General features: G+C 37.3%; 1 protein-coding gene across 3 annotated transcripts in view; it reads left to right on the top strand.

Moving 5' to 3' along the window:
• The first annotated feature begins 5,592 nt into the window (after positions 1-5,592).
• grid1a (glutamate receptor, ionotropic, delta 1a) overlaps positions 5,593-27,571 on the top strand; it is a 223,726-nt gene continuing 201,747 nt past the window's right edge. For all 3 annotated transcript variants that reach the window (XM_052581350.1, XM_052581349.1, XM_052581352.1), the window contains exons 1-2: positions 5,593-5,994; positions 8,714-8,869. In XM_052581350.1, the coding sequence (XP_052437310.1) occupies positions 5,916-5,994; positions 8,714-8,869 (235 nt within the window). In that variant the 5' untranslated portion in view covers positions 5,593-5,915. The remainder of the gene's footprint in view (positions 5,995-8,713; positions 8,870-27,571) is intronic.

The raw sequence follows: 27,571 nt of genomic DNA, 5'->3' as shown, positions 1-27,571 counted from the left end.
TGTGTTTAGCTGCAGGCCTGGCTTCATCCCAGACCAAGATGACTAATTAGTCTCTTACATTAGACATTAGAAATTTGTCAAAGAAACTCTCAAAGCCTCACTGAGCTATTAGAGAAGCTCATTTTAATTCATTAGATGTCGTTTGGGTGGAAAATAAACGATAATTAGCCCAATGATCATCCTCCTCTGTCTGTGGAGACTATATATGTGCCTTTAAGAAAGAAATAGGACTGGTTATGAGTATTTATTCAGTTCCGTGAGGACAGATGGCCATCAATCTTCCCCTGCTGGGATGTGCGTGAATCTGATCTCTGTCAGATTGTGTTGTGGACTCTGACAGTACAGGTGAGCTTCATGTCTCTGTGTGCTCTGGACACACTTCATTTCTGACAAGGAAGATTTTAAGGTTGGCTGCTGCTATTTCCAAATAATATGTTAGGTGCCTTACATGAACTTATATCCACACTATTCTCCAGTGAAATCAAGCATGTGTGGACAAAAAAAAAGCTGTTTGTTTGTTTGTTATTTTTGAAAGTTTTTTGCAAACCTATTTGTAACATTGAGTGTTTACCATGAACAGACTGTTGCACACCAAAATCACTGCAACACAAGTAGAAAATAATGAAGTGGCCATTGATTTGGGTTTCTTTTTGTGTGCTTTCACAGATTTCATTTAAGACTCCATCATTTTGAAAAAACCTCTAAAAAATCTCTGAAGGACAGAAGCACTGTGTGCATTTAAGAGTTACAATAATAAGTGTTTTCTGTTTGGAACACTTGCTGTTCAGTTGAATTAATGGTTGCATGTCAATTGAGCTATTACCACAAGAGCGTCACAATTATTATAATTTTTTTAATTCTATTTAATTTTGTTTAGCTATCACATTTTTAATCATCCATCCATCCATTCCTAATTATGACAGACCTTAATAATTTATGAACCGATATGCAGATAAAACAGTATTCTGTTCACATGCGCTGTCCATGGTGCTGATTTTGGTAAAATTTTCTAAGTGAATGACGTGCCTTTCTGTTTCTTTTTATTTGTTGTTGTTCAGATTTGTTGTAGCAGTAACTGATAATTAGAGTTTGTAGAAATGTTTTTACTAGTTGTAACACCCCAGTACAACAACACAATATATGTCTCAGAGACCAAAACTAGGCACATTCTAATGAGAGAGAAAAAGGCATTTGAATAGTTTCAGACAAAGACAAAAAAAAATTCTAATATTGTTTCTAAAACATTAACCTTCAGGATAATTAATGGTTATTTGCAACCTTCTTGCACTGAGACTTTTGGATGCACGCGACAATGCTCATTTACTGGAATAAATAAATTCTTGACATAACATTTGGAAAAATGGCCCTAGTACTTGGCAGCGGGTGTTCATGCATGTTTGATCTATTCAAATGCCAGGTCTTATTTACCCTCTCCAGGAAACCTTGAAAGCTTGAAATGACAGTCTCTCTTCATCTAACTCATGACTTCACATAATCGTTTGAAGAAGAGACAAAGAAGAACTATGTGTTCTCTCTCAAACAGCTGCTAGAGTGCTGAATGGTCACTGACTGGAGCACATGTGACAACAATCTCTGCTCTGCTCACGCACCCCACCAGATCGCCTCATTCATGGATGAACCGCTGCGCTGCTGCAGTTAGTGTCCTAACAAGAGCTGACAGGCTTCCTGTTAAACAGACACCACAAAACTCAAGTGCGGTTGGAACTGCTTAATCTTGATTGTCTGTTGCTTGCCCCCCATTACTAATTACTAATTTGTCATTTAGCAGTTGGTTTTATCCTGTGTGACTTGTAGTAGGCTTAACCTCACTATTCATTCCCATTCTCAGTCTAACTGAAATCAAATAATGACCATCAATGACACTTATCTGTGAATTAGAATCTCATCACAGTTTACAATGGGTATTGGTTTGAAGCTTACTTAAAACGTTTTTTAATAGTTGAAGGCATAGTTCACCCAAAAATTTAAATTCTGTCGTTAATTAGTCACCCGCATGTTGTTCCAAATCATTTATTTATCTTCAGAACACAAATTAAGATATTATTGATGAAATCCAAGAGATTTCTGACCCTGCATAGACCGCAATTCAACTGACAATGTTCCATGCCCAGAAATGTAGTAAGGAAAATTGTCACAAAATTGTCACAAAATTGTCCATGTGACATCATTAGTATTTCTGAAGATGAACGAAGGTCTTACAGGTTTGGAACAATATGATAGTGAGTAATTAAAGACGGAATTTCATTTTTGGGTTAACTATCCATTTAAATATGTATTTTTACATATCTGAAACTAGAAAATGTGGTGTTATTTTACAGATTGCATGAGATGGTACAACCAATTAACTTAATTGAACAAATGTTGTCAAGCATATAAAAAACATAATCAGTGATTCAGAAAATGAATTCATTGGGGTATGTTTGGGTGGTCAATTTGTTTCAGAAGGTTATATTAAACAATCTGATGATTTTGTTATTGTGTTCTTTGCTATCTGCAGTAATCTGTGTTTCACTGTTTGATTTTATGTCCCCTCTGACCGCATGTGGTGTCTTTGCCCCAAACAGGACTCTAAAGGTTAAAATTTAGCCACCGTCTGACCTGAATTAAATTTTAACCAGCATCCTGTGACTGTTTATTGTATTGTTTAAGAGTCTTGTGTGTTTTTGTAATGGTATTATGGACTGCAATGTTTTCATGCATTCATAATGGTAGTCCACTAATGAGGCTACAGCTGGAGGGGAGCTTGGGGGCACTAAACATGTCTGCTTTCCTTTGATCGGCTTTAATTATGTACATGTCATGGTTCGTGAGATCTCTGACAAGTAGTAGGACAGCAGCTTAACACCCCTCATCTCCACCATATTCTCTGTTTCTTTTCATCCTCGCGGCTTGTTTTCTCATGTCCTTTTTGTAGGATTGAATCTTGAGAAGTTGATCTAGACTTCTAAGGCCAGTCTAGTTTTTTTTTTTTTTTTGCTGTTGTTGTCTTTTTGATGCCCTCCGATTGTCAGGACTTGATCTATTTAATGATTATTACATCCTTCAGGTTGATTTTGAACTGCTTGAAGTAGAGTAGGTCTGGTTTCACATAAATCAGAGAGGATGAAGAAACAAATGTGGCTGCTGAGTGGTCTGAAATTTTTGTTTTATAATTTATTAATCTAGCGTCAGTTGTGTGAAGCACTGCTCTCACAGATTCCACTTTCATAACATGCAGCTTCTGTCGGTCAACATGGCGTGATCAACTAGTTGCAAAATCTGTGCAGGGAAACCAAGTGAAATTGAAACTAATTAATAAAAATCCTATTTTTGGTGTATTGTTGTCAGGTCTCTGCTCTTTGCCCTTTTCCCAATCCCCTCTTTGAAGTCCCTGCAGCGGCATGGGTCTAGTTTTCACCAAATAAGTTGTGACATGAGCTGTTCTATCTTGTCATGTTAACACCCAGAGTCCAACTGGAGTATCTAGCCTGCAGAGCCCAAACACAGATTAGCACACTAATCTAACCTACAGGACTAAGGATGGAGGGTTGCTTTAACTATCAGCAGTGCTGAATTCAGATTCAGTACTCAGCACATGCTTCAGCAAAGGGTAGCTCTTCATTATCATTTGTTCAGATTACAACCACATATCCACCTGCTCAAGCATTAATTGCTGATTACATTAAAATGGAAGGGAGTGATTTTCTACATATGGTTAACAGCTGTTAAAGGAATGTTCTGGATACAATAAGTTCAGCACAGTTGATCGCATTTGTTGCATTTTGTATTTCATCACTGATGTAAATCCCACATGCATTTCTGATACATCAACAGAAGCCTTCACCCTCCCGGTGTCAGGTAAGGATGTAGCATAGCTTGTTTTTATCATCAGATATTACAAATGTGTGCAGGCAACTGAAAGGAAATGAGCTGATATCCAGCTGATTCAAGACAGCGTTCTGAAGGACTACCGGCTCAGCTCCATGTAAATAAGGAAGCAACCTCCCTTCTTAGCATGCTTACAAGGATATCACACAAAGGTTACCGCCACTTGATACAACGTAGTTGAAAGAGTGGATATATGGTTAGTAAGTGATTTTATCACATTAGTTCCATGTATTTGCCAGGTTTACATCCATTAGGCTATAAAAAGTGGGATGAAAGAAACGATTATATTATTATATATTATGCTAAAAACTTAGCTCATTTAGTTCCCATTCCTTTACTTCCATTCATCATGTTTGCATTTTTATATGATGGATTCAACACATTGAAGATTAAAGGGTGAAAATGTTCTGCTACATTGGATCTACTGCATCAAGATTTGCTGTGTTAATCATCAGTGTCTTCCATTTAGCTATTGTGGTATTTCAAGTGATGCATTATTATCTAATATTAAGATTTAAATTAAAATATACATATTTGTAAATGATTTATGTTTACCTAAGGACAAACTGGAATGAAAAGTAAATAACCATTTGCAGGAAAACACGTCAATGACCCTATAATACATTCACTGCACACAAAAGCACGAAGTGCACCAAATATATTCTGCTCATTTTATTAAGCAGAACAGTTCCCTAATCTGTAGAGTTCTCAGGACGCTTCGCGACAGGCACTTCTTCCGATTGTCCAGAGGGGCGCTGTGACGCTGTCCACGGCCGACTGATCCGAGCTGACGACCTGATAGCCTTAACCAAACAATTAAGAGATATTTCTGTTAGTGTCGTTTCAAGAAATATCCTTTAATTGTAAGGTGAAGGTTATCACTGTTCATCCTACATAGAGAGAAATGGCAGAAAAGTATGCAGGAACATTTCTGCAAGAAACGTGACTTGAGTCCCATTTACGTGTTTGTTCAATACCTACGGAGATAAAGAATTCGTTCCATGAGCTGACAGAATCGTTCAAACAACTCACCTTATCAGTATAATGTTTTACCTATTCTAAAAATGCGTATATCTACGCCGTATTATAGATTCGACGCTAGTCAGTCATTCATTATTCACAGTCATTCAGTCTCAATCACCCACTTGTTTTCCTTCGTTCCGTGGTTGCTACAGACTCCGTTTCTTTTCTTTTTCAGGGTGCTAGCGGGGTCTATTGAGAGCACCCGGCAAAATATCCAGTGATAAGCGGAGCGCCCGCGGTCGCTCTTCTCACTTCTGGAGTCTCTGTCGGCGCGGTGAAGTTCTGTGGAGAAACCGTCCGTATCAGCAACTTTTCTTTCCCTCCAGCAGCCCTGAGTTTAAAACCAGCTAGGGGTTGTGCCTCTCGTTTGAAAAACATAGTTTAGTACTGTATGTTTGAGGAGATTGTCCCGAACTTCATGCGCTCAGGGCTGCGCTAGACCTCCCGCCGCCACTCCGCTGTGGCGACTCTCTCCGGCGAGCGCAGACTTAATTTCTCGTTGGTTTTTACCCTACCGTTCCGATCTTTCGATTCGGTCACGTGGTGGGGCGAAACGGGAAAGACTGCGAGCTTTGAGAGAAAGTGTGTGTGTGTGTGTGTGTGTGTGTGTGTGTGAGAGAGAGAGAGAGAGAGAGAGAGAGAGAGAGAGAGAGAGAGCGGGGGTGGGGGTGGGGGGTCTTTCTCTGCTTTGCAGTAAGCAGTATCCAAACCACACTGAGAGCTGGAGCGCGCAGACCCGTTACTTTGCCTCTGACCGTGGTACCCCCGTCGTTTCCCTTGCACTCCTACCCCTCCTTTTCTGCTTTCCTTCCCTGAGAGTTCTTTTTCTCCCCGCGAATATCCTTTCTCACTTTCAATTTTAATAGATCTCGGAGAAAGATAGAAGTGACGCATCCTTGATCTCCTCCACAGCATTCGTTCTCGCGCACGCTCTTTTCTTTCTGGAACTGGATTTTTTGAAACGACGTGGACGCGTGGATGATACACCGGGGCGAGAACTGGAGATGGAGTTGCTCGTGATCAGCCTCTCCTTATGGATCCTGCAGTGCCGCTCAGCTCGCGCGGACTCCATTATTCACATCGGTAAGCACGGTCTCGGACAGACGGCGCTCAATCACGGATGGCTTTCTTCAGTGCATCGTATTTTAAAGTCGGAAGGGTGCAGATTTTACTTGATAGAAGGCGTATTAGCTCCCCTGATCTGTTTGACAATTGATAAACGGCTTTAACTTGCCAGGAAACATAAGCAAACAGGTCCACAAAGTGAATTTCAGGTGGCGCTGAACGCAAAGGCTTCACGAATGATTTTAGATAAACGTATAAGCAAATCGAATCGGCTATATTCTCGGTCTGTTTCAGGGTTAACTCCAGTCCACCCCTCCCCAGCCTTAAGCCTGAACTTTCTGTTGAACGTGACTTAAATGTTAATTTCGTTCATTGATGTACTGAGCGCGCGACAAGTCTCTTCCCGTGCCCGCCTGACGTTTCTTAACAGAACTTCTACTTGTGCTGATGCTTTCTTATTATAGATTGTTAATAAACATTTATCTCAGACGCTTTTGTTTTATCAGTCGTTTATTTTAGTGAGTTTGGATGCCTTGTGTCATTATGCAGCATTCAGCCCTCTTTGGTGACTTATGCTGGGAACGAAATTTATTTGCTTCAGGTTAGGCGCAAAATACCTCTTAATATGTTCCTTGTAGAAATGTGATCGTATTAGGCTAAACAACACTGGTTCATGCCGGATTCGGATGCGTAACGCGTTGTAAATCTAGTGCTCTTCTGTTGGTAGGGAACCTCTCTTTTGTATGCAGTGGATGTTCTGCATCATCCGGTGCGCTTGACTGTTCTTCTTCTCATCACCAGGATCACTCAAAATTGGATTTGAAGCTTAGTTTTAAAGAAGGATGATGTTAAGTCCCAAAGTTGAAGCATAGACTCCACTGTAAGACAAATTTGCACTTCAACAGAATGCACCTTTACTGCAATTATCTCATGCTCTGACTTCTTGTTAGTTACCAGTTAGTATATGTATATAATTCTTCTCAGGCTTTTATTGCTACACTACTTAATTAGGTCTAAATGGTTTGATTTAATGGTTTATCCTTGGTATAGATTACAACTTTTCCGTGGTTAGTTTGAAAAACAGTTATCTGCCAAACATATAGTCAGCATGGTTTAACCATAATAAAGGAAGCAATTCTGTTGTCATGTGACAAGAAAACCATAAAACTTAGAGGACACTTAAGATTTTATTTAAAAAAATAAAAAAAGACATGACATGGACATATTTAAACTGTAAGAAAAAATATTTTAGCCTTTTCTTTAGTTTTGTAGAAAACGATGTAAACGATTTTTTTAAATAAAGTAAATTTATGAATCCTGTATACAGAATTGGCTCACGTTTTAGACTAGATTTTGAAAGGTTTTCTCCTCTTTATAACCTTAAACATCCTTATTTGTCTTTGACCTGCATGTGCTGGCCAAGTTATTAAAATTAGCTCACTTTTGTAGCCTCAGTGCACGGCATGAGGCCACAGTGGCTGTTTGTTGATGGCTAACCATGCATGTAAATAAATAAAGCCCTATTTGCTTCTCTTAAACTTCTGGCACTTCAAGCCGGCTGCTCTGTACATTTTATCACTGTCGCCTTGATCTCAATATGTCACATCATCAGTGGGTCACTGTTTATAGTCCTGCACAAGTCAGCCTTATTGATTGCGTCCAGACACATTCTGATTTAATACTGGGCTGCATTTCCACGTGTCAAGGACTTGTTAGTGGAACAGCACTTTATGAGTTATTCAGTCACGTGTAGTCAACATTTAAATTGCTCTGTGCAGTATTATGTCTAGGATTAATCCGTAAACAGCTGAATGAAAAAATTACCCTGCTTAGTACATGGCCCACTGGAATACATGAATCTGATAGGTCAATTTTGGCACAGAAGAGTAAAATAATTTTGCATAATGACATCTAAACTGGAAATGTAACCACTGACCATGGCAACAGACCAACGCTCTCGTGTCATTTCTGGTCTCTCTCTTTCCATATCAGCACAACTTTGGCAGCATTTCGAAACATTTGGATTGCAAATGAATAGTTTTTAAATTAATATTTTAATATTGCATGAGTGGATTTCTTGTTGCTTAGCTGGTTGTTTTAATTTGTGCAAGCTTTAAGCCAGTCTACCAGTAAGATATTAAAAAACTTTTCCCAAATCAATACTTCATATCCCATTGTTTATTTATTTTGTAAGTTGCTGTGCAATAAGAGCATAATCCCTTACCCATTTCATTCATCTGTCTTGGATATTTTGTATGACCTGTCCACTTTTTATGCCTTTCAAGGACACAGCAAACTCCAACAACATATAAAGACAGCTCATATTTATAACTGATGCACCATGTCACAGATAAGATCCCCTTGACATAAAAGATCTTCCTGTAGGCTTACAACCCACTGTGTTTCCACAGACTGCAAAATGCCCTTGACAAATTAGGGATGCGTATTAGGGATGCGCATAGAATATTTACAGCTTTTCTAGTACTTGCGCTCTCCATGGTGCTGAACCTGCTCCTGAAATGCCGATGGCTATTGACAGGTGAGGAAGTTGCTGTAAATTGTATCTGATGGTTATACGCTGTGTTCTCGGTACCCTCAATGGGTATAATATAGTTTCAACTGTTTGACCCACACGATGAATCTATGTTCCCTTCATTTTTACCCCTTAAATGGATATGAAAGTTTGAAATGACTGTGAAAGATGTATTAATAGCGAACATTCTGTTTCATCCAACAGGAGCTATTTTTGAACAGAATGCCATACGAGATGACGAGGTTTTTCAGCTTGCCATCTCAGACCTGAGTTTGAATGACGACATCCTCCAGAGCGAGAGGATTACCCATTCTATCAAACTTATCGAGCCCAACAACCCCTTCCAGGCGGTACAGGAAGGTGAGTGAGTGACTGGTATCTCTCAGCAATCGATTAACCATGCCGTTCTACTTTATCTTTATGTCCGGTCCGTTTGCTTGAGCAGTTATCCGATATCTCCAGACCTTTCTTGTGAGGCTCTAACATCAGCAAGTAGAATAGCTGCAGGTGTGGTATTTCCAAAAGTGTTGGTTTCCTCCTCTTAGTCTTTATTTCTATTCAAAATCTTCTTTTCCCCTCAAACAAAATAATGTGTTGTCAGTGTGTTCTGATGATGAAACAAAGTAGCTAAATTAGGCACCTCTTGGAATCAGAATCATGTCCACGTGGAAATGTGCTGAGGACATATATGGTAACATGCTGAGTGTGTTTCTGTCACACAGGCAAATTGGATCAGCAGTGCCGCTCACAGACATTAATGTATGAATGTAGAACAACTTAATTTATGTTATCAAGCATGACGGCCAGCTGTCATTATCTGAACAGTTCCACATTTTCATTGCCTTCCTCATATGAGCAAATCCTCAGTTTGATCGTGGGTACCTCATATTGCAGAAAGGGTCCAGGGGCCAAATTCATGAAGATCTTAATACAAAGTTGTTATATTTCCTAATAATTAAGTTCGTTAGAATGTTCCTATGTGCAGTTATTTCTTAAATATCTTAAGAATTTCTTGTCAGTTCTCAAAAATGAAAACGAATTAAACATTAAAAACGACTTCCCTATTTAAGTTGAAGTTTACTGCATTTGGCTAGTAAGATTTTCAAGCTTTTCAGTTCATTTAGGAATTCAAATTCTTTATTAGTTTTCTTTTTAGAACTGTTAAGAAAAAAGCTAAGAACATTCTTTAAGTCCCATTGCAGTCACTAATTTTTTAACCTTAAAACTCCTCTGTGATGATCAAAATGACATATTTAAATACATTTTTTCCCTTTAAAAATAATTTCTTCATGCCTTAAAACAGCTTTCCTCATTTAGTAAAGTTGATATAATATTTACATTAATATGCATTGCAAATAAGTCCCTACCTCTACTCAATCACAGCCATATACCCTGTATGTCTGAAATAGAAAATTGATTCCAAAGAAGAATCAAAGAGCGAATTATACAGGGTCGTCTCTTTAACATTAGACATGTACAATAACTGATATCATTAGCCTTTGGCTTGATACGTTATCAAGCAGCTAATAACGTGTTGCTAATGTCACACAAACCATGTTTCCATTTGCCATCTCAGCCAGCTATCTTCTAAAAATCAACATCCCTAGGTAATAACACTTTGCTAATGAAATGAAAAGCCCCTCTTGGCAAGTTGACTGGATTGATTACATGTTTGTGATTTTAGCAAACATGGGGCTGAATCAAACCGAATTTATGAACTATAAAAAGTTATTTATTTATTTATTTCTTTAGCTGATGTTGACTGATGAGTTTGCACTTTCAGTTTTAAGCATATTAAAACCACCAGATAGACATGTAAACAACATTAAAAACTTGATTTTCACCACAGGAGGTCTTTAAGAAATGTTTTTGGTGAATACATTTTTTAAAGCTAAAAATAAGTAAATGGTAGACCAGAAGAATTTTATTCTGAAAAATGTATGGTGAATCCTTCCCCAGAGGGTTTAGAAATGACAGAAGGAAAGAGGACATAAGAGTATTGCACTTCTGTCTGGTTTCCAGGGGCTCTGGGATCGATTAGTCTCCCTGGTTTTGAGTGACAGCTGAATGGTGATGACCTTTCACTTTGCTCTTTAGCTTACATTTACCCTACTGAGAAGAAACTCACCTGTCAAATATAACCCCCCCCCCCCCCCCCACACACACACACACACATAGGGAAAAAAACAAACACTTAATCTCCTCTATCAGCAAAACACACACACTTTTGGCAAAGCATAGTTCTAGCCTTTTACCTACCAGTCAATAAAATTACTTAAGATCCTGTATGTGGACAGATGACACACAGCGGGAGTTTGTGGCTCAAGTGTGTATTGTAAGGACCCAACTGTGTGTTTATCTCACAGTGTGTTTATCTCTCTGCATTTTTTTGCCTGTATGGGCATTACATCTAATCACTCATTACAGCTATGTGGCCCACACACACACACACACACACACACCACATCATTCACCCACACATACACATTCCATAGTAGATAAGTGTGTTACTGCAGAGATGTTTGTGTGTTTTTATGAACAGTGCTACTGTGAGACAATGAACCATTGCAGTTTTTCTTCTTCTTTTTTTTTTTTTTGATGAGACAGTAATGCAAGATAGCAGATTCCTGTTGTGACGAGTCAAGCTAATGTTCAAGAGGCAAATGTGGCCTTGTTGTGTCCTGCTGTGCTTTTTGAGGAAAAAGTGCTGATGTGGAGAAATAGAGTCACCTGAAGGGGAAATCGCTTGAGAAGTGTCACGTCCTGTGTGAAAACAACTTTTAGCGAGTCCTCTAAATGGCTCTTTTTGTTTCTTTTCATCTCTTTGTGCCCCTATGGCTTTCTCTCTCTCCTGCTAAGCCGTTCTAAACCCCTTATTTGATCTGTTTGGCTTCTAGGCTGCAGGAAATAGGAATGGTCATCCTGGATGCTGTCAGATCTTTCTTTTCTCGATAGGGTTGACTCTCGCCTCTTGTAAAGACGACAGATTTCTTGTTAATTCTTAGTCTGTCCCCCTCCTCTTTCATCTTGTCTGTGGTGCTTTCTTTTTTATAAGTCAATAAGGACACTCTTCATCCTCCAACAAAAGGGCTTAGGCTGCTTATCAAAAAAACATGATATTTCAAATCATCACTTATTGGTGGAGAGATCTTCTAAATTGAACACGTCCAAAAAATGCATACTCCTAAAATCATCTTTCTGAGGTTGATGATGGTTATGTGATATTGCAATTGTAAGCGTAAATAATGTAACAATTGATACGAGACTGCTAAATATCACAGGTCAAAGTTTGTCACATTTCTTCATTCTGGTAAAATACAGGACTCATCAAAGTGGGTTTTTAGTACAGTCTCTGGCAAACTTGCACTCACTTTTAATAACACTTTCTTAAAGCAGCTTGATACAAGTCTGTCATTCTAAGTTTATAGAATTTTTGTCCCACTTCTAACACATTTTTAAGGTTCTTCAGAAAAAGACCTGGGGTTTCTTTTATAAAACTCTCTGTAGATTTCATCCTAAAAGTTTAAGTATAACAAAGTTCTTTCATGGGAAGAAGGAGGCGGGAACCGGCAGACAATCAAAATGACTTTAATAATAAAATAAAGACAAAACAGTGAGACAGCCCCTCACGGACGACTGCCATGCACAATCAAAATCAAAGCATAAAATTAATCCATACAACACCTAGTTTTACTATGCATAACCTCATCTGCATATCATTACCATGCATGTTCTCATCCACGTGACACAATATTTAACACCGTTAAAGGTACGAGACATTAAGGATATATGAGATACGAAAAATAAATGCCATTTGTGCCATACACAATTTTTATTGCTTAAAATCATCCAGTATCCTTATGTTTTAGCATAAATATATATATATATATATATATAAAATCTGTAAAAACAAAACGGTGTAAAATAGTTCTCAGATAAATATTTTAGAGTTGGTCTCATTCTTTTCCACTGGCCAAATAGTATTTAAATTGTTTTAAACAATTCAAATCAAATTAAATATATGCAGTTTTGCTGATTATGTAAACATCTTTTAGCTATTTTTAGCCTATATTTATTGCAGTGTAAATAGAATTGTCTGACTCGACGCTTCAGTGACAGTGAATAGTAGCCTATTTTAAAAACATGCAAATTACCATTTTCTTCAAGTTGTATCCTTCTAATACAGTGGTATTTTTCATAATTTTGTGGAGATGCCTTCAGACGACATCAACACCTCTGTGCAGCTGTGGTTGTACAGTGAACTATTATCAATGGACCTATTCAAACCGGACAATGGACCCTTCAACTACTGAATCCAACAGTGTCTGAATCTAGTAGTGCCATAATATCGAAGGAAGTGCGCATAATTGATCATTGTTCTCACTAAAATATTTTATATTTTAGTTTAAATATGAATTATCGTGCACCTATAGCACTCCTCGCTGTCATTAAAACCGCATGGTACAGGAAAAGTGATCAAGCACATTCAACTAAATATGTCTAAATTCATATAATTTTTGTTTAACTTCTGCGTAATGACTTTATGTATTTTCAGTGCTTATCTCCATTAATGAGAGTGGAATATTTAATGTAAATGTGTATATCGAATTGAAGACATAAATAATTTCTTACTTCATTACTTTTCTCACGGCAGGAAAAAGAGTGTATACGGTTGGTCTAGAATGTCCATAAGATGGGTACATATTTGCACCAAGTTTATTTTGTATAAATCATAATATATGAGTGGAAAATTGAGTATGCAACGTTTATAAATGAGAGGCCAGGGATTATTTTTTTTCATAAATGACTGGCTGCTTGACTGCATTTGAGAGAGTCTGTGTAAAAATGTGTGTGAATATAACATTTTATTTGACATATTTTAGTCATTATTATCAATTGTAATTTAATCAAATCGAGCTATTTTTTGCCAAGGCATACTCATCGACAATTTGTGAAAAACAAACCTGTTAAGGTCTTGTTTCCACCTCAGAGTAAAAGAAAAAAAGCCAATAAAAGTTTGGAATAATAATAAAAAAAAACACATTGCATGTATTTATTGGCATGGTTATGTTAAGATATACATTTGTGAAATTTTTCTAAACTTTGAGAAATACATATGCTACTGTGAGGAATAAATTCCAAATTTGCAGTTGTGAGGGAAAAAACTGCAATTTGAAAAAATAGTCATATGAGTGCAATTTTTAGATATCCAGCAAAGTTGTAATTTCCAGAAACAAGGTGAAAACAAGCTTTTAAAAACCTCTCTTCGCACACACATCATTTATTTCATATTCAAATGGATAAATTCAAAGTACACCTACAAGATTCCTTGGTCTCATAACTATTAGAGATAAGTTTCCCAGGCAGCTGTCCCTGTTCTCTCTCTCTCTCTCTCTCTCTCTCTCTCTCTCTCTCTCTCTCTCTCTCTCTCTCTCACTCTCTCACGCTCTCTCTCTCTCACACTCCTGTGCTTTCAATGTCTCTTATCTAAAGCTGAGTCAGGAGGTGGTCTTAGTTGGCAATTCACATTCTGACGTGCCCTTTCAAAATGGCAGCTTGTCTACTCTGTGTCCCCAGTGAAGCTACGGCCAGTGTCTCATATTAATGAGATCCAAAATGGCTACTGCCAGGATCTCAGTTTCATTTTAAATGTAGTGCGAGCCTCAAATCACTGGGCATCTCATTCACATCAGATCTCAGATGTCTGTAGCCTCAGAGGGGGAACACTATATTCTCTATGACAACAGTGACAAGGTTCATTATAATAATAATAATTCTTTACATTTATATAGCGCTTTTCTAGACACTCAAAGCACGCTACATAGACAGGGGGTATCTCCTCATCCACCACCAGTGTGCAGCATCCACCTGGATGATGCGACGGCAGCCATATTGCGCCAGAACGCCCACCACACACCAGCTTACTGGTGGAGAGGAGACAGAGTGATGATGTTTGGAGGCCATGATGGTCAGAGACCAATGGGCGAATTTAGCCAGGATGCCGAGGTCACACCTCTACTCTTTCCGAAAGACATCCTGGGATTTTTAATGACCACAGAGAGTCAGGACCTCGGTTTAACGTCTCATCTGAAGGACGGCCCTTTTTGTCAGTATAGTGTCCCCATCACTACACTGGGGCGCTAGGACCCACACAGACCACAGGGTGAGCACCCCCTGCTGGCCTCACTAGCACCTCTTCCAGCAGCAACCTAGTTTTCTCAGGAGGTCTCCCATCCAGGTACTGACCAGGCTCAGCCCTGCTTAGCTTCAGTGGGCAACCGGTCTTGGGCTCCAGGGTGATATGGCTGCCGGCCATTATGGTTCCCAATAATCAGAGCTGTTGTTTGTAAAAGCATATACTAATGCTTTGCAATAGCATTAAGTGCATCCTCTTCTCAGCGTAGTGACCCAATGGTTCCACAAGTGCCACTGAAGTCTTTGTTTAACACTGATGTTAACAACCCCCTTTAAATGGTCTACTCTGCTTTAGTTGCCATATTTTTTATCCAGAGCAATTTACAGTATATTTTTACGCTACTGGGACAGTGCCTTACTCTATGTTTTCCAAACTGTGTTCCAAAAACCCTTAGGGGGGCAAGAGTCTCCATGAACATTTTCAGAAAATGTAAAAAAAGTTTTTATTACATTTATTTGATCACACTTTATTTTAAACCCAATTCTTGCCATTAACAAACAATTAACTACAACTTTTACCTGAATAAACTACTAGTTTGCTGCTTATTAATAGTTAGTAAGGTAGTTGTTAAGTTAAGGTATTGGGTAGAATTAGGCATGTAGAATTTGGTCATGCAGAATAAGTGCTTTATAATTACTAATAAACAGCCAATATGTTAATAATAGTTGTGTTTATAACCAAGTAGTTATATGTGATGTTATAACCAATATGTGAGAACTGGTCCCTACACTAAAGTGTTACCAATTTATTTAGACAGTAATAAAAAAATGCATGTAGATGTATGAATAATTAAATTAATTAAGTTCTGTAAATATTTTCCAGATTCCAGATTTTACAGATTACATTTTAATAATGCTATGTTGTTATAACATTGGCTTATGTAGCAAAGCATTTTTTTTTTGGTAAAAATATTTGGAAAACATTGTTTAATTTATATGATTTAATTCATTTTTATGAAAAAAGAATGACAGAGTAATAATATGAAACAAAAAGATAATATAATAAATTGTTCTTTGTTCTTATCTTCTTATCTTTATCTTCTTTATCTTCTTATCTTTAATAAACATCTTTACATTTTATACATATTTTTTTCCAAACCTATTTTTTAAGCATCTTTTAGGAGCCTCTATCGGTCACTGGACCCAGACAGCTGAAACATCATCAAACAACAGGCAAACAGCATGCTTATGAAGTTAATATTAAATGAAAATAATTAACTGACCAACGATCATATTACAAAGATTGTTTCATCACTTAATATTGTAACCTTAATGCTCTGTGTTTGATGCTTATGAATGCCCTGGGAATAATTTAAAGCAAAGAGTATTAAACACCTGAGCCCACATGCACGTGATGACAAAGCTTGGGCCTCTGTGGCATCTTGCACCATGAGCTCTGTGTAACCAGTATGCTTGATTTAAGGAGAAATATAGATAGAACCTTGTTTAATTAGAGCAAGCTCCGGAGACAGAATGGTTGGTGAGATCCATTCAGGGCTTTAGAGCCTCTCCCATCATTGTTGAGTGACCAGGTTACTGGCCATGAACCTCTCTTTCTTACAATGAATAAAAAACAACCATCAGATAATTAGCTGCCTGGAGAAAAGAACTGCCTCCCCCCCCCTCCCCCCGTCTTTCTCTCTCACTAACTCTGTCTTTAACAAGTACAGTATTCTGGTATGCTTTCATTAAGCAGATTTGCATTGCATGGTTATTAAGCTAAAAGGATTATAATTGTCTCTCTAGTGGTGGGGTCTGGGTAAGAGGAGGTAAAGCTTGCAGATTGAGTCACGTGATTTATAAGACATTTAGAACAGATGTGAGAGTTAATGGTCAGAGAGTTTGAGCTGCTATGGTAGACCTGATGGAAAACACTCTTCGTCTTTGAAACTGTCCTTGAAATGGCCTTGCAGTGATAAGTTGAATGAGAGCACAAATGACCCATGTGAGAAACCAGTTGTTAACCAGTAGCAAAAGCATTTAGGAAATGACATCATGTCAGTAGCTGTGCTTCCATCCAATTAATTTCTATGAATATTCAGAATATCCTTCTTATCAATTAAAAAAGAAAAAGAAAAGGAAAAAGGGAAATTCTGTAGAAACTGGTGCAAAAATGGTAATAGAAAAAGAAACTGAACTGTGGCTCTTTTATTGAGCATGGGGACAAACTTGATGTAACACTTCACAAGGCAAAGGAATGAGGAAACGATGATGAATATGTGGGAATTACTTCAATTTAACAAACAAAGGGCTACAAATACTGGAACTGAGGAATGACATATGAGACAGAACAGCGGATACCAAACTAAGAACAGGGAACACATGACAAGACTAGAGGATGATGAGACACACCTTGGATCAATGGAAATAAATGGGGAACACCTGGAACCAAATCAACACAATAAGGACAAGAACAGGGTCAACCAAATATGGAAAAACACAAATGACAAGAGATCGTGGGGTAGGAAAACAAAAAAACATGACAAAAGTCTAACATCACTCCCCCTCTCCTGGAAGGCGTGCCCTGGTGCCTCACAACATCCAACGGTGAGGGGGAGGTTGGGCGCCCTGAAGACCGGTACAGGACGGAGACACAGGAGGCCTCCAGGGCGGATCCGGGAGCTCAGGAGGCCACAACGGATCTGGGGACTTGGGAAGACAAAACACAAGACATAACAAAAGTCTAACAGTTGAGGCAAAGTCACGTGACTTATTTTATTTTTTTTAAATGTATTTGGTACCTTTGGCTTCTATTGTAGTTTATCAGCGTTCTTACTGAATATAAATCTACCTCAAGTGAGATTTGTGAAATTTGCACAAATAAAAATGTAAAACATTTGGATGGATACCCAACTATTGTACATGTAATAGCGTTGTTGTATATTGTTCCACCAACACAGGTAATGGCATGATGATGTTGAGTTCAGGAACTCCCATAATGCAGTGCTTTTTACAGCTTTGAAGAGAGAAAAACTACAGGACTTTTGGACTGATTCCGAAACTCACTGAGCTTTGTTTTTTGTCTCTTATAGCAGTGCAGTATAGTTTTGAGAGATGCTCTTCTGTTTTTGTCAGCAGGCATTGAATAATGGGCCGTCTGGGTGATTTTTAAATTGAATACTTCATATTTCATCATTTTGCCTCACACTGAGGTAATAAGATAACACACTCTGGGTTTTCTTCCGCATGTGTTTTGCTGCATTTGAAACTGTTTATGGACAGGAAAGAGCCTACATTTGCAAATCTGAGCAGATTGTTCAGACAGCGAAGGGATTTGATAAAACAGAGAGACATTCTTGCATGCAAAGTTACTAAGGAAAGTCTAAAAAACTTTGAGCACTTCAAGCTAAAATACACAGTGGAAAATCTGATGCCCCATGTCTCTAATGGACATTATCAGTAGCAATATTCTGCCCACATCCAAAGCAGAGTGATAAATCTCAATTATTTAATACCCAGCAAGTGTTTTTGGCATGCATACATTACTGTTCAAACTTTTGGGTTTTTGTTTAAAAGAAATCCATAGTAGTGGTATAGAAAAAGGATGCATTTAATTGATCAAAAGCAACAGTAAAAACATGTATAGTATAACAAAATAATAATATTGCAAATAAATGTTATTGTTTTTAAATGAAAGAATCCTAAAACAAAATCTATCACAGTATCCACAAACATATTAAGCAGTACAAGTAGTTCAGCATTGATAAGAACATTGGAAAACTGAAATTTCTGCAACCTAAATCTAAAGCTACTATCTAAAGAATCATGTGAGACAGAATAATGGAGTAGAATGGTTGCAGAAATTCAGTTTTCCCATCACATAAATAAATAGCAAAATATATAAAATGTATTAAAATAGAAAACAGTTATTTCAGATTATATTAATGTTTCACAATGTTACTTTGTAAACATTAGAGACTTCTATTCTACCATCCCCAAACTTTTGAACGCTTTGTTTGCACTTAGTTTCCAGTGAAAGCCTGTGGAAAACACAGTATCCAACTCAAAAACTCAAAGTAGATCCTCAGAATACTGTACTAAGTTGAGTTTAGTTCAGATTTGCACACTGTCCCCACATTCTTTTAGCTGCTGTTCTACAGATGTTGAGCAGAGTCATTGGAGATATTTCAGCTGTGAACAACGTGAGAGTTCCTCTCCAAATGTCACAACAGCTTGGATTTCAACCAGCCATCCTAATTGGTATATGCTGCTTTAGCCCTGAGCTCCCTGAACTTCTGGATGCAGCTTGGCAAGAGGAGGAGAAATACTCAAAATTGTCAATGCTGTACCAATTTGGGTCCTCTGTCTTGCATGATGAACAGTGTTATTGGCTATGATTGATTAGGTTATGAACACTTTCTTTTCATAATTAGTGAGCATGTTACTCGCTCCTCTCTCTGTCTTCTCTTAATTCAATTCGATTTTCACTTTCTATTTAGTGTGCTTAATTGCCACGACAAATAACATTCCATTTGCATTACCAAAGCATATTCCCTCTCTCTCTTGTTATCTCTCTTCCTCCCTCTCTTTCTTCACTTTTAATTGACATACATTTACATGTCCTGCAGATGCAATACAATCTTTAAACTCCAGATTGTCAGAATTTCACAGATTCTATCAGAAGTCAGAAGGAATGCAGTTATTATTTCATTTATTTTCCCTCCTAGAGGTGTAAATGAAGTTTCTGTATTTTTCTAATCATTTATTTATATTTTAATTTTTAAACATTATTTTGTATATATTTGTATAGTTTTCACCTTTTCATATGCCTTTTAAGAAACATGAAAGGAGATTTGTCTCTAGTTTACTTTGGATCTCAATGTTGATATGTTCACTTTGGGATGTCAGAAATCTAAGGATTTCAGAACAAGCTTAATGCTTGGTTTTAATTAAAACCCTTTTTTAGACTAGGGATATATTTTTTGAGTTCTGATATTTACCATATATTTTCATAGCACATAAATCTTGCGGATCTCAAAAGATCTAGTGTAATTTGATTCGTTATGATATGATATAAGTGTGCTCAATTGGTTTCTTGACCTCTTGAACTCTTGTGGCATGGGTGTGTAAGCATGTAGAGTAATATAATGCTGAGTAGATGTAATCTTGACCTCCAGTTCAAACTCATCAGGAAAATTCGGTTGAGCATCTAACCTATTGATCCTTTTGCCACCATTATCGGCTTGTGTATTTGACCCGAGAGAGAGTGGGAGATTGTTTCAACTACTCAGAAAGTGAGAGGAGTGACATTAATGGGATTCAGAAAGAAAGACAAAATATTCTCATATAATCCCAAATCTCTTCTGCCAATCAGGCCTTGCAGCTTTCTGAAACCTTACAGCAGGTTACGTCACTCTCATTCACAGCTGCAGTGATAGGCTCTATACTCAAACTCTGCTGCATGAATGAGTAAAACAACCTCTACTGTCACAGTCCTCGGCTAAATCTGCTCTCAATTCAATTTTGAATCATTTGTGCAGCACTTTATGTAATGGCACTTTCCATAAAGCAGCTTTACTGAGATTGAAGGTGAAGGTGGCACCGGAAAATGTCCAGGGGGATGAGGGAAGAAACCAAGGAGGTGACAGAGGTTCAAATTATATTCATTTCTGATCATGTTATTCCCTCAAACTCAGTCAGGGGATCAAATTTCAGTGTCTGAATCACAATGTTGAATGGTTATATGTATATTTAAAGTTTTTGATCGGCATTGCATCTGTGTTTGTAGACAGAGTTTGTTTTTTCATCAGAATAGATCTCCTCCAATGGACCCACTGCAGTGATTGGGTGATGACAACATGGTGACCCCGTCCATCAATTAATGTCTTGTGAAGTGAAAAGCAGCATGTTTGTCCTAAGTAAATCCATCATTAAGATCAAATAATAAAAAAAGGAGCTTCAAATCATTGCTTCCAGCTAAAAAATATTGCTTTCTCTGGTTCGCATGAATTAGGAGAGAAATACGCACATATTAAGCACCATTTATGAGCAAAATGAGTCCAAAACATTACAATGTCAATCATTAAAAATTAAAAAAAACATGCATGGAAGAATCATTTGCAATGAGATCAATAACATGCATTTAGACAATAGATGCAAATTTGAAGAGTACGTATTTGTATATATTTTGTACATACAGTATAAGACCATAAAGTCCCCACAAACTCTTTGGTCCAGGTTATTTACTATAATGTATTATTAGAAGAAATCTGTAACTTTGGCCACCCAAAAAGTTAGTGCAAAACATAACAAAGCTTCAAATTAGAAAAAGAGGCCAATTATATGTACAGCTTATGTTGGTCACGGCTGCAAGCAGTCAGTTAACATACTGATCCGACTGATGGAAACTAGACAAAGTCAATATGAGAGAAGTTTTGGAAGCTTGATGGAGCCGAAATCTGCCAGTCAGTCAACATGACTCTACAGATCTTTGGCAGAGTCACGTCTGTGCATGACACCTCTCACAGATGCCATCTGCTCTCTCACATGGCCGCCTGATCTGCCGTGTCATGATGAATATCATCAGAGCCTCAAGCCCTGTGTTGTAAATCACCTTTTCACTCTGTCATTTCAGCATTAAAAGCCCCCCACCCCAAATAAAATTTTCTGAGGTACTTAAAAAAAATTATATATATATAAAAAAAACCTTTGACAGGGTAATTTGAGAGATGAAAGATTTTACCATTTGAGCGAAGACTCTTGTCCAGCACAGACTTGAGATGTCATAGCACCTGTCTGCTTAATCGGTTTGAGCAAAGCCCGTATCTGATGTAATACCTGTACTGTATCAGTATTTGGAAAGAACAGGATGTGGGCGGGGCCTAAACATGAAGTGTGTCTGATTCTAAGTTAAATTAATGAAGCCCATTTAAAAATAAATAAAAAGTATCTGTATTATATAAAAATAAATACAATTATTTAATTGTAAAAATGATTTTTGATTTAATAAATTATGTAAAAAGTTGAATGAAACTGACCTTTCTAAATATATTCCAAGATTAGAAATGTAAAGAAGCCATCCATGCATGCTTTATGTTTTATTTATTTATAATTTTTTTTTACCTTGTTATTTTTAAATTGAAAGTGCCATAAATGTATTTATTATTTGTATTAAATAATTATTTTGAATTATTTATACAATGAACTGCATGCTCTTGTTCAGATCTTCCTCCACCAACTTAACAAACAATAAATTAAAGTCCCAACCATAGAATTTGTCTGTTTTACTGGGATGCACAACAGAAAATATATTTTGCTACTTCCGTTTCATTGGGACTTTTCAAATATTGCTTAATCCTTGTTCATGTTGCATAATCAGGCTAACAAAGAATCTTTTTCTGTTCATTTATAGAATATTTATTTTTTGTATTCAGGCCATTTCTAGATTCTGTTGTAGTGTGTGGTCGAAATTCAAGCGTTTAACCTAAAGCCTGTAGAAGCAAACCAAATAAGTGCAATCTATTACTTAAACTAAACTAAATTAGACAAAAGTCATGGCACTATTGTTTGCTCCTGGGCAATCGTCCCTGCAATAAGTGTCCCTGAACTTCACTTTGAATAAAAGTGTCCTCTAACTAAAGACTAGTAATTGGCTAGGTAAATCTATACTCTTTGTTTCGGCAAAAATATGTCCAAGGGTGACAGTACCCCACCAGAAACCTGACCCTGTCAGATATATTTCACCCCTCAATGTGCATGTTTGCATGTATGCTAAAGGCCATGCCTCTTTTATTGTGAGCCAGATGCTCTCATTAAAACAATGCTCCATGTGCTGTGTACACCTCTTGACTGTCACAAGGAGTTTGTGTATGCACTGTTTGAGAGCTCGTTTAGATAAAAGATTGATGACTTGTAGTTTTGTTAAGCAGGGTTTTTTCCCCTAACATCCCCACGCTCTTTAGAAACCCACAGGGAATGCATACAGGAGGTGACAAAGAGTCTCTGCAACAATGTGAATGATTTATAGAAGTGCTAATGGCAGAGGAATGTGTGTGGGAGAGAAAAGACTGTGTCTCTTTAAGAACTCAGGGTTGATGTAAATGATTCAGAATTATTCTCTCCAAGATCACAATAGTACCTCTCCATCGTGATCCTGCTGATCTGACACTGTTATGCTTATGGGAGAACGTGTGGAGTTGTTTGTTGAATAAACAAATACGAAAAATTGACCTGTGTGAGATTCGCAAATTCAGAAGTCTGCTTGAATGACCAGTGTAACTCCTGTTTGGAATCGTAGTATGACTCACTGATGGTTTGCAATAATGGACAAGCACTAGTAGGAGGGCAGGGATTATACTGTGCACCATTGCGAGTTTAGATTTCCAGTGCAATAGGACACCACATGATGACAGATTTTCAGCTTGATGGGGCAGATCTGGCTGTGTCCGATTCACCAGTCTGGACAGAATGAATGAGAGTGGAATAGATGAAGTATCCCTGCCAGAGCGACAAGTGCAGCGGGGGCGGCAAGCAACCCAAATCGACCCGCGACTCCCAAGCAGTGAGTGTGAACACCCATTGGGCGCAATTACCATGCAACAGAAGCCCTCTATCCAAGACACGACTGGCCCATGCACAGAAGCTGGAGAAACCACAGAATCTCACGACAGGCCAGTGGAACATAGCAGCTGCCTTTCGTGAATGGAGACTGCACAAATGCAGGAAGCACCAATGGGATCCCCTCTAAAGGTGTCCTTTAAAAAAAAAAAAAAAAAACTGCCAACAGTTTTTGAATAAAATTGAAAATAAACAAATAAGACAAACAACTCCCATGTGCAGTGACTTCCTAGAACTCTCCCGAAATGTGCTAAGGCTTGGTTAATGGTACAGACTTCCAAATTCAGTTAGATTCATTTAAGTCCAGTAGTCCATTTTTATTTTATTTTTTTATTTTTTTTATACTTATTAGAGATATTCTCTCTCTGCTAATGTGGTAAATTATGCTGCATTAGCAGAGACCAGTAATTAATTAAAAAGGGTTTCAGATTGTCTGTCTTCAACTATTCACGAAAATAACCTACTTATAACTAATGAGAGTAATTGTCTTTTTCAACTATTCATGAAAAGAGTCTTCTCATAGGTTTTTTTGCTTTTGTTTTGTTTTTTCCCTGGGGAATTGGCCTATATGGTTGTTGCAGTATGTTTTATTTCGCTGAAAGGAAGTGGCCCGTGTGAAAATTTGTTCCAGTAATCAGGCTACATTAGCCACACAGTGTTTCGATTCACTTAAAAGAATCGCTTCATTAAAATAACTGTTACAGGAATCAGACTGTTTTACTATTTGTTTTTATGTTTTGAAAATAACCTGTTATTCTTAATAAGAATAAACTATTTCAGAAATCTGGCTATTTTTCAAAATGCTAAAAAGAACTGTTCATAAAATTAATTTCTTTGTAAATTTCTGGTCATGCTGTATGTTTTGATTCACTGAAAAGAATCAGTTCATAAGAATCATTTGTTTTGGGAACTAGGGCTACACTAGTCACTCTCTAAATTTTCTCTTGTAACATTTGTAAGAGTCATTTGTCAAATTTGTAAGTTTTTTTTTTTTTTTTGTGAATCAGCTTCGCTGGTCACTCTTTATGATAACCTATATAGAAACAGTTTAGAAAAAAATAAATAAATAAATACATTTGTGCCTCAGACAACAATAGTTCCATTGTACAGTATGTTGTTTTTCCATGTAGCATTATATTGCATCTCATTCTAAATACAGACTCACATTCGCAACTCAAAATATGATGTGTTTTGCCATGGCACTTTAAAGTAGATTCAACTGCATCGATTCTTCAGAAGGGAAGCGCCACTGCAGGACACACTGACACAGAAAACCTTTTAACTTTATGAATAGTCCACTTCAACTTTGAATTGAACTGTTATATCTTTTGGCTGCACACCATGTTGCCATGTTCTGGAACGTCTTGGCAGAAGAAGACACATACTGGTCTCTGCACTATTAACAAATGATATCTTACTAGCTTTGTAGTCTTTAAACAACAGCCTGAGCACACCACAAACACACACACAACCTTCAGTGATGCTTAATGTCACATTAACGTCAGAATTTAATGAACATATCTGCACCTTAAATAATACTGAGCAGGAATGTCTATTGCACATGTCTGCATTATGTATAAATGCATGAATAAAACAGCTATGGTAGAGGAAGGAATGCACAGATGACACACAGCTACTTCATTGTGCGTGTTCAGAATAAGGTTTATGCGTTTTCTGTGAAATTCTGTCCAAAAGTATATCCAGCAGATTAAATTAGCTCTTCATACAGCATGTGTGTGTGTTGAACTGTGTTTATTAATACTCCTGCGAGTGTGCGCATGGTTTTCAAGGTAGAATTATGAAATTCATCTTAGAAACTTTTGTAAATTAATCCAAAACTGACATTTTAAATTCAGTGCACACTCTCAGGTTTTTTAGGAACTTTTCATTGACTGAAATCTAACCCTTGCAGAAACCTTTTTAGATTTTTCATTAAGTGTCGCATGTTAAGTTATTCATTATTTCAAGTCAATTCAAGTGAGATTTAGGCTGCGTTTACACTTGGCATCAACATGCAATCACCGTGATCCGATCGAGCAGATCAGTCAATCAGAACACGGCGCGTTTATACTTATAAACTGAGTTTATAATTTGGAAAACCGATCGGATCTGTCTTTTCCGTGCAATATTTAAATAAATCTGCAGAGAATGGCCCAGTGCAAAGTTAATCTGAGTTGGTGGGTTTTCTTTTGGAAAGCATTTTCAGTCGAGGGACAATTTACAAATCAAAGATAAGTGAAGTAATCTCAATAGTCTCGACACCGGTGTTCTCCGTCTTTTTTTTCTGATAGTTCGCAGAGAGGGGGGCGGTGTTTTGTGTGATGTTGACCTGCTAATGCAGGCACGATGGCTTGATTGTGTTTTCATTACACCCAACACAGCCTTGTTGTCATTCTGACGTATATAGAAACAATCAAAGAGACAAAATGTCATGCCTCACAGGATTACATAACAAACATAACTCGTTATATATCGAGTTAAGTTGTGTAGTATTCAGCCTGTCTATTAAGTTGTTTTCCTGATACCACAATGTGAGTAATTTCAGGTTTTACTATATTTTGCACATTAGAAAGTGTCTATATATTGTTTACTGTCAACAGGATCCAAACTTAACCCTTTTTGCCCATGAATGGGAATTCTGGAGGGAAACTAGGAATCCAAGACAATAAATAAATAAATAAATAAATAAATAAATAAATAAATAAATAAATAAATAAATAAACATGACTTGTCTTCATTTGAATTGATCATGTAATTTTATCAGTCATGCATTTCATTTATCAGATTAAATTAAATTAAATAAAAATAAAATGTATGCATTTAGCATACGCTTTTCTCAAAAGCGACTTACAGAGCATTCAAGATAAAAAAAATTGTCAAATCAATTATGAATGTTTATTGTAGGCCCTGGTTACCATGTTGAAATTTTTCTCAATAATCGATACAACCTTCAGATGATAAGACCTTTTTTTTTTTAAGGACGGCTAATGCACACAGGCTTATACATAACAAGGACGAACTTAAACCATTACTTGCCTTCTCCATGAGAAATAAGATGAGAGAATCTATTGTGTAAGTAAGTGACAGAGAGAGAATTCACAGAAGAGGATTAGACTCGACTGCTGTTTCTTAGACATTGGAACGTGTCTTTTTATGCTCACTCTTTAGAAAAAGTGTGCTTTCTCTGTGTATTCAAGAAATAGAGAATTAAACCGCTTTGCTCTGAGTAGTGGAACATAGAATGGGATCTCATCTCTCCTCGTCTAATCTTGTCTCCTTTATTCTCCTCTTTGAGTGTCAGCGCATGAGCGTTTGTTCCTTGGTTTTGCGTAATACTTGAACAGTTGTGCTGTGCTGCCACTAACCTATGGGTGGTTGTTATGGTTACGATTGCTCAATCGATACATTCGAAAGAACCTCCACCTGATATCAGAGATAGAGATATCATAGTTACAATCAGCCACAGGACTTCAAAACATTCATAGAAAATAGATGTATTTTTTTTCAAGTACATCTTTTTCATTAAAAATGTACACTAGCTGCTTATAAAAAATGTAAAATGGCTGAAACAGTGTAGAAATATATTTAATGTTAATGGCAATCTTCACATTCGCATGCATGAGGCTCTTGTCATTTCTGAATTTGTAAATCAATAATGAGGAGCAGCGTCCTGACAGAATCACGAATGCTTTCTTCTGCGTCTGACAGATGAATCGATGGGCTCTTTTTCTCAGATGGCAGAGTGGCTTTGCTCTGAAAGATCTGAGGCAGATACGAGAGGCGATTACAGAAGGTCTTCAATGACCACAGAAGAAGAGGAGATTTAGTGCCTGATCATTTCCATTTCCGCTTCTGTTAGATCTTCCCATGAATCAATTTCCCTTTGTGATTAGATAAATATAAGATGAAAAAAATGTGTCTGTCATCATGAGTGCCTCAAAATCGTGAAGTTCTAGCAAAACACCAAAGTGAGAACTGTACAATCCTTTTTTTTTTTTTTTTTTTTTAAGACACCATTCACAGATACTGTAGATACTGGTCGGTATATTTCATATTTTCAGAACATATCGAACCTCAGAAGGGTCATGCATTCTTGAAAGCAGGCCTGGACAATAATGATGGTTCACTGGTTCAGGGTCAGCGCGAGAGAGTTTCAGACCAGTTGACAGAAATGTCACTATGCAGCACTGCCACTAAAAATGTAAGATGCATGCAAAGATTTTTATGCCATGCAAACTTAAACATTTGATTTTCCAGTGATGTATTAGCCTTGTTGCTGCAAATTGTACTGATTTTTCACTAAGATAATGT

The sequence above is a fragment of the Carassius gibelio genome, chromosome B17 (assembly GCF_023724105.1).
Source record: "Carassius gibelio isolate Cgi1373 ecotype wild population from Czech Republic chromosome B17, carGib1.2-hapl.c, whole genome shotgun sequence".
Classification (NCBI taxonomy): Eukaryota; Metazoa; Chordata; class Actinopteri; order Cypriniformes; family Cyprinidae; genus Carassius; species Carassius gibelio.
Note: the sequence above shows the minus strand (reverse complement) of the source record. Positions and strands in the feature narration are given on the sequence as shown.